General features: G+C 39.1%; 1 protein-coding gene and 1 non-coding gene across 4 annotated transcripts in view; both read right to left on the reverse strand.

Annotated features, from left to right (window-relative positions):
- The window catches only part of AK5 (adenylate kinase 5), a 276,265-nt gene that overhangs the window by 131,172 nt on the left and 129,314 nt on the right, over window positions 1-15,779 (reverse strand). For all 3 annotated transcript variants that reach the window (XM_030825171.1, XM_030825172.1, XM_003260226.2), the window contains exon 8: window positions 10,412-10,488. In XM_030825171.1, coding sequence (XP_030681031.1) covers window positions 10,412-10,488 — 77 coding nt within the window. The remainder of the gene's footprint in view (window positions 1-10,411; window positions 10,489-15,779) is intronic.
- On the reverse strand, window positions 7,781-7,842 carry LOC115837748. Its single transcript, XR_004032802.1, has one exon. It is a non-coding gene; the product is annotated as a U7 small nuclear RNA (small nuclear RNA).

Genomic DNA, 15,779 nt, shown 5'->3' on the forward strand with positions numbered 1-15,779 from the left:
AATGGAGTCCAGATTATGCACTTTTTCTTTTGTAGATTATACCTTTGGTGTTATGTCTAAAAAGCCATTGTCATTGATATGGTTTGGATGTTCTGTCCCATCCCATCTCACATTGAAATGTGACCTCCCCTGTTGGAGATGTGGCCTATGAGAGGTGTTTGGGTCACGGAGGCAGATCCTTCATGAATGGCTTGGTTCTGTCCTTGTGGTAATGAGTTCCCACTTTATGTGTTCATCTATGAACAAGGACACTTTTATTTATTCCTTCTTAATCTATATGCTTTTTATTTTCTTGTCTTATTGCATTAGCTTGGGCTTCCACGCATAATGCTGAAAAGCAATGGTGAAAGGAGACATCCTTGCCTTATTTCTTTTCTTAGCAGAAAAGCAGGAAAGCTTCGAGTTTCTCATCATTAAATACAATGTTAGCTGTAGGCTTTTTACATATGTTGTTGAGGATTTTCACACCTGCACTTATAAAGATATTGGTCTGTAGTTTTCTTTTTTTGTAATGTCTTTGTCTAGTGTTGGTATATAGAGAATGGTTCATAGAATGAGTTAGAAAATATTCCCTCTGCTTCTACCTTCTGATAGAGAATTGGTATGATTTCTTCCTTAAATGTTTGGTAAACTCACCAGTGAACCTAGAGCTCTCTGTTTTGGGAGATTATTAGTTATTGATTCAATTTATTTAATAATATATACCTATTCAGATAGTTTGTTTCTTCTTGTGTGAGTCTTGGCTGTGTCTTTCAAATAATTGGTCCATTCCATATCAAACTCATGGGCATAGCATTGTTAATAATATTTATTATCCCTTTACTGTCCATGAGGTCCGTAGTGATTTCTCATCTTCTATTTCTGATAATAATTTGTGTTTCTCTATTTTTTCCTTGGTTAGCCTGGCTAGAGGCTCCTCATTGATTTTATGGATCGTTTCAAAGATCCAGCTTTTGGTTTTATTAGTTTTCTGTTTTGATTTCCTATTTATAATTTCATTGATTTCTGCTTTAATTTTTATTAGTTTTTTTCCTTTGGCTTACATTGGACTTAATTTGGTCTTCTTTTGCTAGTTTTCTACAGTGGAGGCTTTTATTAATTTTAATTTTCACTTATACAAACATATATACAAATATATGCATTCAATTGTATAAATTTCCCCATTATCACTGCTTTTGGTGCATCTCACAAATTTTGTTAAAATTTTCGTTTAGTTCAAAATATTTTAACACTTCTCTTGAGGTTTTTTATTTGACCCAAGTATTATTGAGAAATGTGCTATTTAATCACCAGGTATTTGAGGATTTTCTGTCTTTCTGTTATTGAATACTAGTTTAATTTGACTGTGGTCTGAGAGGAGACACTGTATGATTTATATTCTTTTAAACTTGTTAAGGTATGTTTTATGATCCAGAATGTAGTCTTGGTGAATACTCCATGTGAGCTTGAGAAGAATGTGTATTCTGTTGTTGTTGGATAAAGCAGTCTATAGATGTCAGTTATATCCAGTTGACTGAGGGTGTTTGGTGGTATTATTGAGTTCAGTTACAACCTTACTGATTTTCTTCTGGTTGGATCTGTCCATTTCTGATAGAGGGGTGTTGAAATCTCCAGCTATAATAGTGAATTCACTTATTTCTCCTTGCTATTCTACTAGTTTTTGCCTTATGTGTTTTGATGCTTAGTTGTTAGGCACATACACATAAAGAATTATTACGTCCTCTTGGAGAATTAACCTCTTTATCATTATATAATGCTTTAAAAAGTCTCTGATAACTTTCCTTCCTCTTAATTCTGCTGTCTGAAATTAATTAGCAACTCCTGCTTTCTTTTGATTAGTGTTAGTGTGGTGTATCTTTCTCTATTTACTTTTAATCTATACGTGTCTTTATACTTAAAGTGGGTTTCTTGTAGACAACATATAGTGGGGTCTTGATTTTTGATCCACTCTGACAATCTCTGTCATTTGATAGGTGTGTTTAGACCGGTGAAATTTAAAGTGATTATTGATATACTTCGATTAATATATACCATATTTGTTACTGTTTCCTATTTGTTGCTTTTGTTCTTTGTTCCTATTTTTGTCTTACATACTTTTTCTGCCTTTTGTAGTTTTAATTGAGCATTTTGAGTCTTTTTCTCTCCTTTATGAGCATACCACTTATATTTCTTTTCTCACTTTTTTAATTGGTTGTCCTGGAATTTGCAATAAACATTTGCAACTATTTCAAGTCCACTTTCAAATAACACTCTACTGCTTCATGGGTAGTGCAAGTACCTTGTAATAACAAAACATCCCTAATTCTTCCCTTCTGTTCTTTGTATCATTGCTCTCATTTATTTCACTTATACATAAACATGTATACAGAATCATAATTATATATAATTAAATATATTGTTGCTATTATTTTGAACATACTCATCTGTTAGATCAATTAAGAATAAGAAAAATTTCTTTATTTTACCTTCACTTATTCATTCTCTCATGCTCTTCCTTTCTTTATATAGATTTGAGTTTCTGAACTATGTCATTTTTCTTTTCTTTTTTTTTTTTTTTTGAGATGGAATCTTGCTCTATCGCCCAGGCTGGAGTGCAGTGGCATGATCTTGGCTCACTGCAACCTCTGCCTCCCGGGTTCAAGCAATTCTCCTGCCTCAGCCTCCTGAGTAGCTGGGACTACAGGCGCGCGCCACCATACCTGGCTACTTTTTTGTATTTTTAGTAGAGATGGGGTTTCACCATGTTGGCCAAGCTGGTCTCAAACTCCGGACCTCAAGCAATCCACCTGCCTCAGCCTCCCAAAGTGCTGAGATTACAGGCATGAGCCACCACACCCAGCCCTATGTCATTTTTCTTTTCTTTAAAAAAGTTCTTTTAACATTTCTTGCCAGGCAGGTCTGCTGGCAACAAATTCTCCCAATTTTTGTTGATCTCAGAAAGTCTCTATTTCTCCTTCATTTTTGAAGGATAATTTTGTTGAGTACAGAATTCTAGGTTGGTGCTTTATTCCCCTCTTTCAACACTTTAAATATTTTATTCCATTTTCTTCCCACAAGCAAAGTTTCTGAAAAGAAAGTAAAAATGATTTTGATCTTCGCTCTACTACAGGTAAGGCATTTTTAAAATCTGGCTTCTTTCAAGATTTGTTTCTCTATTTTTGATTTTCTGAAGTTTGAATATAAAGGCCTTTTGTTTTGGGGCATTTATCCTGCTTGATATTTTCTGAGATTCCTGGATCTGTGGTTTGGTGTTGTTCATTAATCTAGGGGAAATTCTCAGTTAATGTTGCTTCAAATATTGCTTCTGTTCATTATTCTCTTTCTTTTCCTTCTGGTATTCCCATTATGCATATGTTACATCTTTTGTAGCTATCCTATGTTTCTCAGATATTCAGTTTTGTCTTTTCAGTCTTTCCCTTTGTTTTTCAGCCTTGAAAGTTTCTATTGTCATATCCTCAAGCTCAGAGATTCTCTCTCCAGCCATGTGCAGTCTATTAAATGTACCCATCAAAGGCATTCTTCACCTCTATTACAGTGTTTTTGATCTCTAGAATTTCTTTTTGCTTCTGTGTTAGCATTTCCTTCTCTGCTTACATTATCCATTTGTTCTTGCATGTTGTCTACTTTTTATCATTAAAGTCCTTGGCATATTAATCATAGTTAAAAAAATTCCCAGCCTGGGCAACACACCAAGACTCATGTACACAAAAAATAAAATTAGCCAGGCATGGTGGTGTACATCTGTAGTCCTAGCTACTCAAGAGGCTGAGGCAAGAGGATTGCTTGAGCTAAGGAGCTCAAGGCTGCGGTGAGCTATGATCATGCCACTGCACTTCAACCTGGGCAACACAGCAAAAGTCTGTCTCTAAAAAATAAAATAAAATGTTCCTGGTCTGATAATCCCACATTCCTGCGATATATGACTGGTTCTGATGCTTAGTCAGTCTATTCAAATCATGTTTTTTGCCTTTTGACATACCTTGTAATTTTTCCTTGACAGATGGACCTGATATACTGAATAAAAGGAACCACAGTAAATAACCTTTAGTAATGCTGTGATAAAGTATGGGGCCGGGGAATTGTTCTACAGTCCTATAATTAGGTCTCAGTCTTTTGGTGAGCCTGTGGCCCTGGACTGTGAACTTTGCCAGTGTTTCTCGATACTTTTTCTCCCTTTGGGTGGGACAGGATGGCTAGAGGCGGCTAGAGTTGGGTTTTCTCTTGCTCTAGGAGTGTTAGGCCCTGGTAAAATAGTTTCTTCTGAGGGCAGGCCTTGTTAAGAAGAGCAGAATGCTTTAGCATATTTCAAAATGTTTTTTTTTCTCCTCCCACTGCCAGAAGACTGAGGGGAATTTTTCCAGATATTCACTGTGAGGACCTGGCAAAGCTCCTGGAGGTAAAACTTACAGAAGTGTGGGGTCCCATGACTGGATCTCTCTGGGATTTTTAACTCTCATATTGTCCACACAGAACCTCCAGCTATTGTCACTGCTCAGTGTTTCCAGCCCTGGTACAGGCTTCCACAGACATTTCTGCTTGTGGGTTTCTGTTTGGGAAGTTGTGATTCTCTGATTGTCTCTCTAATGTTTGGTGCAATGCTTTGTCCTGTAACCTCACTTCTCTGACAGATCTAAGAGTGATTGTTTATTTTTCAGTTGTTCAGCTTTTTACTGGTTGTTCTGGTTGTTAGGATAGAGCAGCAACTTCTAAGTGCCTCACATGCCAGTCCAGGAATCAGAATCAGAAGTGCTCAGACAATTGGCATTCACTTAGTTGAAGAAGTGGTGGCCTCTGTCAGCTATAGAAGGCTATCTTGAAAAGTTCAGTCATATTTGAAAGAGGGAGGGTAGGGAACTCACATTTATGCAGCATCTGTTCTGTACAAGGTACCCTGCACTCCCTACCTCTGACAACAGTACTTCTTTTTTTTTTTTTTTTTTTTGTTTGAGACAGAGCCTTGCTCTGTTGCCCAGGCTGGAGTGCAGTGGTGCTATCTTGGCTCACTGCAAGCTCCGCCTCCCGGGTTCACGCCATTCTCCTGCCTCAGCCTCCCGAGTAGCAGGGACTACAGGTACCTGCCACCATGCCTGGCTAATTTTTTGTTTTTGTATTTTTAGTAGAGACAGGGTTTCACCGTGTTAGCCAGGAAGGTCTCAATCTCCTGACCTCGTGATCCACCCACCTTGGCCTCCCAAAGTGCTGGGATTACAGGTGTGAGCCACCACACCCAGCCAACAGTACTTCTAAGTGGGGTTGTCACCACCATTTTCTCGAAGGGAAAATTGAGGCTCAAAAGGGGCTCAGTAAGGCATAAAAACATCACACATTAAATAGAAGTACTGGAATTCATGTTCTTGGCTTTAAACAAATGGGCATTTATTAAGCATATGCCATATGCCAGGCTCCATGGCAGGCACTGAGGATACAGAGAGCAGAACATAGTACCTGAAATGCAAGATAATACTACAACACAGAGTATCACGGGCCCCCTGAGAAGGTGAACCAAACTTGTGACAAGAGAAGGGTTTCCTAGAGGGGAAGCTTGGTCCTGATGGTGCATGAGTAGAGGTCACATGGGACAGAAGCAATAGGGTTGAGGAAACTTCCATATAGAGGAAAGAGACTGTGCAAACATGACCCATTTGAGGGAACTGAGAATGGCTTTGTGTGGCTGGAGCAGTCAGTGTGTTTTGATAACTGGCAATTGCTCAGTTTCGAGAAAAATGTAGAGGTCATATTCAGATTTGAAAGTTTCTATGAAACTTCTAAGAGCTTCCAGTTTAATTCTGAAATCGATGAAGAGCCAAGAAAAGTTTTAAGCATGGAATTCCATGATTGTGTGTGCTTTCAGGAAGATAATTTGATGGGTGAGCAGACTGAGGGAAGGAGACTGGTTAGGAGGCTGGCCCTATGGTCCCCGGGAGGAAGGCTGAGGGTGTGAACCAAAGCATGGGCAGTGGAGTGGGAGAAGCAATTCCTGCACAGGAGAACTGAGTAGCTTCTTGATCAAACCGATGTAGGAAGAGAGAGAAAGGAAGGAGGCTAGGAAGACGCCCTTGTGTCTGGCTTGGGCAGCCGGAGAATGGTGGTATCATTCACAGAAATAGGAAGAACAGAAGGAAGAACAGATTTTGTGGGGGAAGATGGTGAGCGTGGTTTTGGACATGTTGAATTCAAGATGCACATGGGAAATCCAACTGGTGTTACTTAGTAGTCAGACATATGCAACAGGAGCTCACCAGGAAGGTCTAAGTGAAGCCAAAACCATGGCTGTGACTGAGCCTCTCATAGGAGAACATGTGCAGTTAGGAGAGAAGGGGCCACAGTCAGTATGCTGGGGAGTGTTCACAGTTAAATAATAGACTGATGGAGAGGAGTTCAGCAAGGAAACCAAGAATGAGTGAAGCGAGAAGTAAGAGGCAGGGATCACATGGAGGCAGGTGCTGCAGCCTGTGGTTAGGAGCAGAAGCTTTGTGGCTGAGACTGGCTTGGTGCTCACCAAGCCCATCTCTCCCTTCCTGGGCATATAAATAAGCTCCATTTCTCAGCTTCCTTGCATCTAGGTAGAGCCAGTGACTAGGGTTGCTACTGAATGTGAGATGAGGTAATGTGCAATTCAATGCAGGTGCATCTTCCTCAAATTCTTCTCCTTCCCATCCATAATCCCTTTGGAGGTCACATGTAAAAGGAACTCTGGAAGGAAAGCTCTCAGATTTTCAGTTTTATTAATTATACCAGCACAACCTAGCCTATCTCTCCTGCGCCTGGCTCTGGAGTCACACAGCTGGATTCGAATCCTAGCTCTACCTTTTGAATCCTGGCTTTACCTCTTGCCAACAGTGTGACCTTGGGTAAACTTCTTAATTTCTCTGTGCCTCAGATTCCTCATCAGTAAAATTGGGATAATAATAATATAGTTGTCTGAGGATAAAATGAGGTAATAAATACGAAGCACACACACAAGTATTAAAAGCTCTAGAAATGTTGAAAGCTAATGGAAAGAATGTCAGCAATGGGGGAATGGTTCACGACAGGAGTCAGCAAACTATGGCCTGCAGGTCAAATCCACTCTGCTGCCTATTTTTGTATGGCCTTTCAGCAAGAATGAATTTCACATTTTTAAATAGTGGAAATAAATGACTTGAAAATTATATGGAATTTGAATTTCAGTATCCACATATAATGTTTTACTGCAACAAAGCCACATTCATTGTTTACATATTGTTTTGGCTGTTTTGCTCAACGATGGCAGAGTTTGAGTAGTTGCAACAGATACCATATGGGCCCACAAAGCCTAAAATATTTACACTACCTGGTCCTTTACAGAAAAAGTGTGGTGATCCCTAGTTTACAGTGTCAAATGCAGCAAAGGTCAAGAGAGATAACTAAAAAGGGTTAACTGGAATTGGCGAAAGATTACTAGTGAGCTTGTTAACGGCTTTATTGGAGTGGGGAAAGTGGAGAATAGATTTTGGTGCCAGGCAAATCAAAGTTTGATTCCTGACTCTACAACTTGCTAGCTTTGTGGTCTTGGGAAGTCAGTTAACTTTTGTGAGCTTCAATTTCCTTGGCTGTAAATTAGGGATGAACAGAACTTACTTCTTGAGTTATTGTAAGGATCAGCAATAATGCATGTAAACCATAAAACACATTCCTGGTTTACAGTAGGTGCTAAATAAATGTAAGTTCTTGTTTCATTTAATCTGCTGCAAACAAAATTGTCATTCCTTTATAGTAATTGCATTTTCACTTTTTAATTTTTTAAAAGAATTTTTTTTTTCTGGGCTTTCCAGCAAAAACTAGAAAGCCTGCTAGACAAATTCTAAAAGAGCTGTAACAGTATATTTTCACTTTTAATATTTTAGTTTTCTCTTCCATCTTCTGCTGGTTTACGTTATATTTTAAGTCACTGCTCAGATCTCACCTCTTTAATGAGGTCATACCATTTAATATGGACCATCCTGATTAATGCGGTGATCTGTTCCTCCCCCAGCATTCCTAACCCCCTTACCCTGATCTACTTCCTTTTCTCATAGATTTTATCACCTCTGACAATCTAGAGAACTGACTAATTTACTATGTTTATTGTTTACTTTCTGTCTTCCGCACTCTGATGTAGGCTTCTTGCCACAAGAGCCCTTGCTTGTTTTACGTAATTATATTCTAAGTGCCTAAACAGAAACTGGCACACAGTCGGTGTCCAATTAATACCTGTTGAATGACTAAGTGAAAAAAGAATAGATGAGGATTAAAAAAAATCCTGCTCAGGACTGGATATGTTCTTTCCATCTTGGGACTGGGACTTGTCTTATTCATCTCTGTAAAATTCTCAACTATTATCTGTTAAAATATAACCTCGGCTCCATCCCCTCCATTCTCTCATTCTGGAATTCCTTTTAGAATATGTTGAACCAATCATTCTATCCTCAATGTCTCCTAAGTTCTTTCTCATATATGACAACTATTTAGCTCTGTGTTTTATTCTATGGCAATTTCCTCTACTCTATCATTAAGTCCCTTTTTCGTTGCATCTAGTCTACTATTCAACTGTTAATTGAATTTCTATTTCAATGACAATATTTTTGTGTGTGCCTACAATGCCTGTTTCTTCCCTTTTTCTTTCTTCTTTTCCATTTGTTCATGTATTTGTTTCATGGCTTCTAATCTTCCCTTTCAATATTTAGAATATCCTTATATTATGATTTCTTTTAGATTTTTCTGTTCTTTCTAGTTCTTAGGGGTGTGGAGTCTTCCATTTCTTTAGCTAGCTGGCTTCCTTGTTGTGGATCATTTCTTTGTGCAGTCTGTAATTTTAGATTGTAAGTGGTCATTTTGCATTAGCCTCTGCTGGGGTCTTATGGGCCAGCAACTGAAAAGGCTCCCAATACATATCACTGAATGACCTGTCTTTGGAGGCTAGGATAGGAGGGCAGTACATTGTGGCAGAGGCACTACAACCTCTTTCTTTTGTAAATTGCCCAGTCTTGGGTACGCTAGAGAATGTGCCCTAAGTTCACATTCCTACTGTGAAACTATTTATGTAACCTTGGGTAAATTACTCTTCTAGTCCTTTTTTTTTGTCTGTGATATAGACATAATAATTCCTACTTCCTAGAGATGTTGTGAAGAATTGGTGAGTTATATAAGAAACTCGGCACAACATTTCGCATGTAGTAAGTACTTAATCGATGTTAAAAATTACTATAAACGTGTAGCTATTATAGCACTTGCCAACATCATCTCCTTGCTTTGTGCTATAAGGAAATAACTTTATACTCAGAAAATAGCTTCTGAATATGTATATGAAATATACAGCCAGCCATTACACATGGACACTGGTCAGATCTGTTTGCTTTATTTGTGATGAATATTAGTTAAAGATGGGAACAAAGCCTCCCCCAAGAACATGTTCACTTGGCTTTCAGCCATTGCTGAGGAGCACGGATGAGAGGCGGAAGAAAGTTTTGGACATTTTTCTTTTTTAAAAATAAAGCCTAATTAGGGGGTTGGCTCATTTGCCAACTATTTTGGTTCATTAAAATATAGCAGCAGAGAGAGTTCTTCTGTGGAGAGGAAAATGACCCAGATAAATGTCTTCAGTTTTATTCAAAGAGAAAATGTATTTAACTTCTTGGCTATGCTTTCCTCGGTCGTCATTTCCTTCCACAGGTTAGTGATATGGTTTGGCTCTGTGTCCCCACCCAAATCTCATCTTGTAGCTCCCATGATTCCCACATGTTGTGGGAGGGAGCCAGTGGGAGATGACTGAATCATGGAGGCAGGTCTTTTCTGTGCTGTTGTGATAGTGAATGGGTCTCACAAGATCCGATGGTTTTAAAATCAGCAGTTTCCCTGCACAAGTTCTCCCTTTGCCTTCTGCCATCCATGTAAGATGTGACTTGCTCCTCCTTGTCTTCTGCCATGATTGTGGGGTCTCCCCAGTCATGTGGAACTGTGAGTTCTCCATTAAACCTCTTTCTTTTGTAAATTGCCCAGTCTCAGGTATGTCTTTATCAGCAGCTTGAAAATGGACTAATACAGTTAGCAATAAAATAGCAGAGCCCTGAACCTGTAGCTGATGCTCAGTAAATATTATTAGTTTATTAGTGGGAAGGGATGGAGACACAGGCAAATTCTTGGGCAAGAGAACCTCATTTGTATCCCATGTTAACTTTTGATGATAAACCTTTCTTTAATTCACTGTGTTTTGGATCTTTGGACAAGGGAGTGCCAAAGAGCCAGACTTAGTGAATGAAAGCTGTAGACTACTGTAATTTATCATGTAATATGTTATTAGTTATCTGTATATATTTCACAAAGTGAGTTTTTATAATTCGAATTTTCATAAAACACTTACAAAGGTTCAACTTAAAAACATTTAAATAGAGAACTATTTTTAGATTTTAATTACCTGATCTTCATAATCAGATCCTGTATCAATGATCTCTCCAGTGTCCAATATCATCGAAGGATCAAGGTCACTTGAACCTAAGATTAGGAAAGAAAAGACAAGTGGATGGAGGTTGTCTATGTATGTTTCTAAAGCAAACAGTCTCTCACTAGGTTTCCATATTTTCCTATATTACATTAAATTCACAAACATTTCTAGACTCTTCTCATCTGCCAGGTACAATGTTTTGCGGGAGATTCAAAATGCAGAGACTCTGGACACTGTCTGCATCCTTAAGAAGAAAATACTGTGAGGAAGAATAATTTGTCAACAAGAGGTTATTATTAAAGGCTCAGCAGCCCAAGAGAGTGAGCTACTAATTCTGATTAGTAGTAGAGGTGATGGTGGAGTTAAGATTCTTCACGAGGTACTCATCTATGATCCTGAATTTTGAGGGTGAATACAGGTTGTCCAGGAGGGGGAGCAGTTTCAGGATTTGCAGTAATAATGGAAGTAGAAGGAACACCATGAGCAAAGAACAGAGTGGGAAGAGAGTAAGGGGTTTCCAGAAATAGGAAGGGCTAAGTTTGCGTACTCCGTGAAAACCCGAGTTTTTCCTCAAGCCTTCAGGTCACCTTAGTTGCTGAAGGTAAGAAAAATCAGGTTAACTTAATGTATGAATAGAGAGATTATTTCCCTTAGGTACTACAGGTTTCATTAAATCACTTACCCATTAATCCCCAAGGCTCAGACTTAAATTGGTAATTTTTACAATGGGACTTCTGAAGCACAACTGATTCATCATTCTCATTTAATAACTCTTTCCTGCTAGGAAATATATATCATCTAACTACCCAGAAAGACTGAATTCAGTGCTGCCCATAAAATATTATATATCCTGTGAAAAAACATTGTTTCACTGTAAACTTGGCCTTGGCAAATAATTCTTAGTCAGAATATCCAATGAGTAATGAATAATGAATATAGATTAGTCAGAATATCCAATGAGTAATGAATAATGAATATAGATTTGTAAAAAATGTTAAGCATCTCATACACTTCTCAGATATAGACCTGTCCCCGATGTTGCTTTCATATTTTCTTTCAAAATGAGTCGGGGTATGTCCTCACACAGTCTTTTCTCATCTCTTGTCTTTTTTCCCCTCCTCTTCTCTTATCATTGTCCCTGCTGTCTACCAACTTGACAAAGTAATAGCCATTACCAAATTAAATTAAGTTCTAAGCAGTAATGCCAGTGTTTACTCTGTTTATATCTTTACATTTTTTACAGGATGATAAAGTTTTTCAAAATGGACATATTAAACCATCAAACCATTTTGGAAAAGTAATCATAGAGTTGCCATGAAGAGTTGCATACATGTGCTCAGAACAACCCTGGGTGATGCTAGTCACGCTGTCAGCACAGCCCTTGCCAGACCACTGTTCATAAGGTGGTTGCAAGAATGGAGTTGGCAAGACTACCCACCATGCTATTAACAGAGATTAGAAGGTAGAGGTGGGAAGACTTAATTTACATATGTGTTTTAACATTAGTGGGATTATACATAATTTTTCTACCTTTGTACTTTTGGTATTTTTTTCAAATAAAGAATTTTGTAAGGTGTATCTTGGGGCCAAAATACTCGGCCGTCTTAAAGCCCAGTTTGAAGGTCAGTTTGCACTTATGTTGTGAGGCAGTAAGTATCAGAAATAAAAAATACATATATATATATTTTTTCCATTATAAGATAATAGACGTTTTAGAACTATCAGGTTGGTGCAAAAGAAATAGTGGTTTTTGCCATTACTTTCAACATCTATTTCACAGAATCCCACTTCTCATTTTAGAAAAGAAGAAAATGAGATGGAGAGAAGTTAAAAAACTTGGCCTAGGTCATGTAGAAAGGCAGAGCCAGTAGCTCCTACTTCTCTTTCTAACACACCATGTTGACTCCAAATTCTAAGCAGGGGCAATCGAAATGGATTCATACAGACCCTCTTTTGCTACAGTGCTCTACAGGAAAGGACCTGGAGAAGCATGCTGTGAAGTCTATGTGCTGAGAAAATGAGGAACAGTGAATGGTTGATGATGACGCAGGTCATAGGGTGGCTGTGGAAATGGAAGAATCAGAAGTGGAATTAAGGAGTCTCATTCAAGCTGGTAACAATCAATGCTGCCTTCTAGGTGGCTGCTATTGACAGCATCATTAAAGATAACACAAATTTTAGCTGGCTTTCTTTACTTCCACAATATGATTATTATCTGCCACTGACTAGTGGAAGTGGTGATAGCTATTGGATTCAAATGATACCTTTGCTTCACCTGTACTTCGAGTGATTCATGTGGAGTGAGTACTGTGATCTGAACATAAAATCTTTTTAAACATATAGCCGCTTTTAGTACCTGTGTCCTACTTATTTTATTTAATTATGAAATGTTCTTTCCGTTGTTTTCAAAAAGGACAATGTGAAGGGCTCTTAAACAACTCACTTAATGGATATTACATGTTAATACTTGAAAACGGAGCAAGATAATTAGAAAACTATCTTCAGCAACGGTAGAATGAAAATACCTTTGTTTAAAAGAAAGCTTCATGCTTATAAATAAGAAGAGATTGGATTTCCTAATAAAATGTATGTTTTTTTTTTTTTTTGACGGAGTCTCCCTCTGTCGCAATAAAATGCTTTTAACAGGAATTATATTGTATCATTAGGGATGAAATTTCTTGAAACATTGTTACTCCTGGCAACAGTATTAATATATCATGGGAGGCAACAGACAAAGGATATCATTATAGGCTTGGATAATGATTGAATGGCTTTCATTTTCTTTTAGCAATGGTTTCTTGGTTTGCTGAAAATGGGACCTTTAATAATACTCTTAAGGTTTGACACAAAAAATAGAGGGAAAATATAGACAAATGTACACATTACTGCCTTCTTTTGTTGGATAATTTAACACATAAAACAACTGCAATGATCTTGTTACTCAAAAAAGACAGCAAAATTAGGATGTTATGAAAAAGTGATAGTGTAGCTTTCATTTCCCCCTATTTTGAATTTTTCAATTTCTTTTCAGATTTAAAAATATTCTTTCTATAGATGACAGAGAAAGGTATGAGCTGAAATACAGAACCCCAGAGGAAGCACCCAGTGCTGCTAGTTTTAGAATGGCCTTCGGAAATATTATTTTCAGGTTGGCTCCTTCAATTTAAGTGGGAAGATGATACAAATTGGCTTTAGAGGTACCAGAGGCTATAACCATATTACTTTCTGGGACAGCGTTCCAGATGTTTTTCCTCCTAGTGGATCTTTAACTCAAACTTTTAGGAAAATCCTCCTCCCACTTTGAGTACCCCATAAAGACACTTCTACAATTGCAGGGCTTCTTAAGCAGTGAAGGGTGTCTGTAAATAAAACTCCTCCAACCCTTAAACTGCACCCTCTGAGGAAAGCAGTTTCTCCCTTGTCCTGTCTCTTACAGGGTAGCTTACAGTTTAATTTTCGTTAACAGGTTCGTTACTGTTTAATTTTAATGAAAATTAAACCTGTAAGGGTTGTGTTTCATCTCTGAATCTAAGAACAAAACTTAGAAGGTACATGTGTTCAATGCATATGTACCAAATGACTAAAAATGAAAGGATACTTCCACTTTACCTTTACAGTTCTTGCTCTCATTGATCCATGCTACAAACATTAAATGTCTCCTATAAGTGCCTGACCTGCATTAAGCACTCAGAATCCAGCTCGAATTCCACAGGCATAGAGAGTGTTCATTACAATGTGTAGGAAGAGCATTGTATTTACTTGGAAAAATATTCTGACGGTATTTGGGACTAGAACTCTTTGAGGGATCTGGGTGTTGGTGGGCTGCTCTGGGTGAGAAGGGGAAGCGGGGAGCTTTTCAGTCACTCCAGGACAGGGTTGGGGCAGGGAGGAGGGCAGAGAAGGAGAAGAGAGAAGAAGTAAATCCAGGAAAAGGGGGGAAAGTTGTATTGTGTAAGATGTGGTTTCTCCCCATGAGCCCTCAAATCTGCTGCAAAGACAGGAACTCATAGATAGCCTTTTCAATGTGACAGCCACATACTTTGCACACAGAAACCATTTATTTTTCAGAACAATCCTCTGGGGTAGCTGCTATTATTATCCCCTCTTTATAGATAAGGAGATGGAGGCCCAGAGCAGTTGAGTGACGCAGCCAGATGGCTTTGCTAGAAGTGTGGGTGGAGGGTTTCATCGAGGGGGAGACACTGCAGACAGGCCTTGAAGAAGCAGACAGTTAGAGCAATGGTAGTCTCTAAGAAAAGTCCTGGTACACCTGTGGGTCACAGGGTGCTATTCAAGGGCCTAAGCTAGTCTGGGGTGGGGTCTGAGAAAGTCTCCTTGAGAAAATCACCACGTTTACTCTGAGGCGCAAAGTAGAATCTGGCCAGGTGCAGGATGGGGCTCTGTGGGGTTGGGAGAGTGAGAGGGATGCAAATGAGGAGAGGCGTTTTCTAAGCAGAGAGAAGAGCAGGTGGAAAATGCCTAAGGCAGGAAGGAACTTGAGGTATTCAGAGAACTGGGGGAAGCTGGTGCCAGTGACGCTGGGGAGGGGATGTTGTTGCAGTAACAGGACCACTGCAGGAAAGCAAAGGATTTGAGGCTTTCTTCTGTGCTAAGCGTACTCGTGGCCAGCCTGCAGGAGTCATTGAAGGTTTTTTTTTTTTTTTTTTTTTTTTTTTTTTTCCAGAAAGGCAGGATGCTTAGAGCTGCATTCTGTGAAGATCCCCATGGCAGCAGGACATTCATGACAGACAGAAGAGGCCAGGGATGAGGAATGACAAAGTGTTTGGTGACTGCAGTGGGAATAGAGACAAAGGTTTGGACTCCCAAGGTGGCCCCGCAGAATGATGATCAGTGTGTAGTGTGAGGGCAAGCATGTTTCTGCCTGGCTCCCTGGAGAAAGGTCGAGGTGAGAGAAAGAGAATTGGATGCCATTCATAGGAGGCGATATGGGAGCTGTGGGGCAGCTGAGATTCTGCAGAGAGTTGAGAGAGAAAAAAACAGTGGAGGGACCAAACCTGGAGGCTGACAATTCACAGAGCAGAGGCCATGGATATGACTTATTTATTGGGTGAGTCATCAACATTTTATAAGCCAGGAGATGTCACCATTGTTCCTTAACAGCGACAGCATCCTGGAGGTACACAGTATTTGCCTCCTGTAGGGGAGGCACCATTTACTTCTAGTTTACGGCACTTTATTCACCAAGGGCTGTTTTAGAGAAGAGACTTATTCTAAGGCTGAAGCAGAAGCCAGCTTTCAGGGGGTCTCAGGAGTGGAAGAGTTAGCGGGAGTTGAGGCTGTAAGCACAGAGTCTTCTGTGTATGAGCTCTGAGGTATAGAG

This window comes from Nomascus leucogenys, chromosome 12, assembly GCF_006542625.1.
Source record: "Nomascus leucogenys isolate Asia chromosome 12, Asia_NLE_v1, whole genome shotgun sequence".
NCBI classification, from domain to species: Eukaryota; Metazoa; Chordata; class Mammalia; order Primates; family Hylobatidae; genus Nomascus; species Nomascus leucogenys.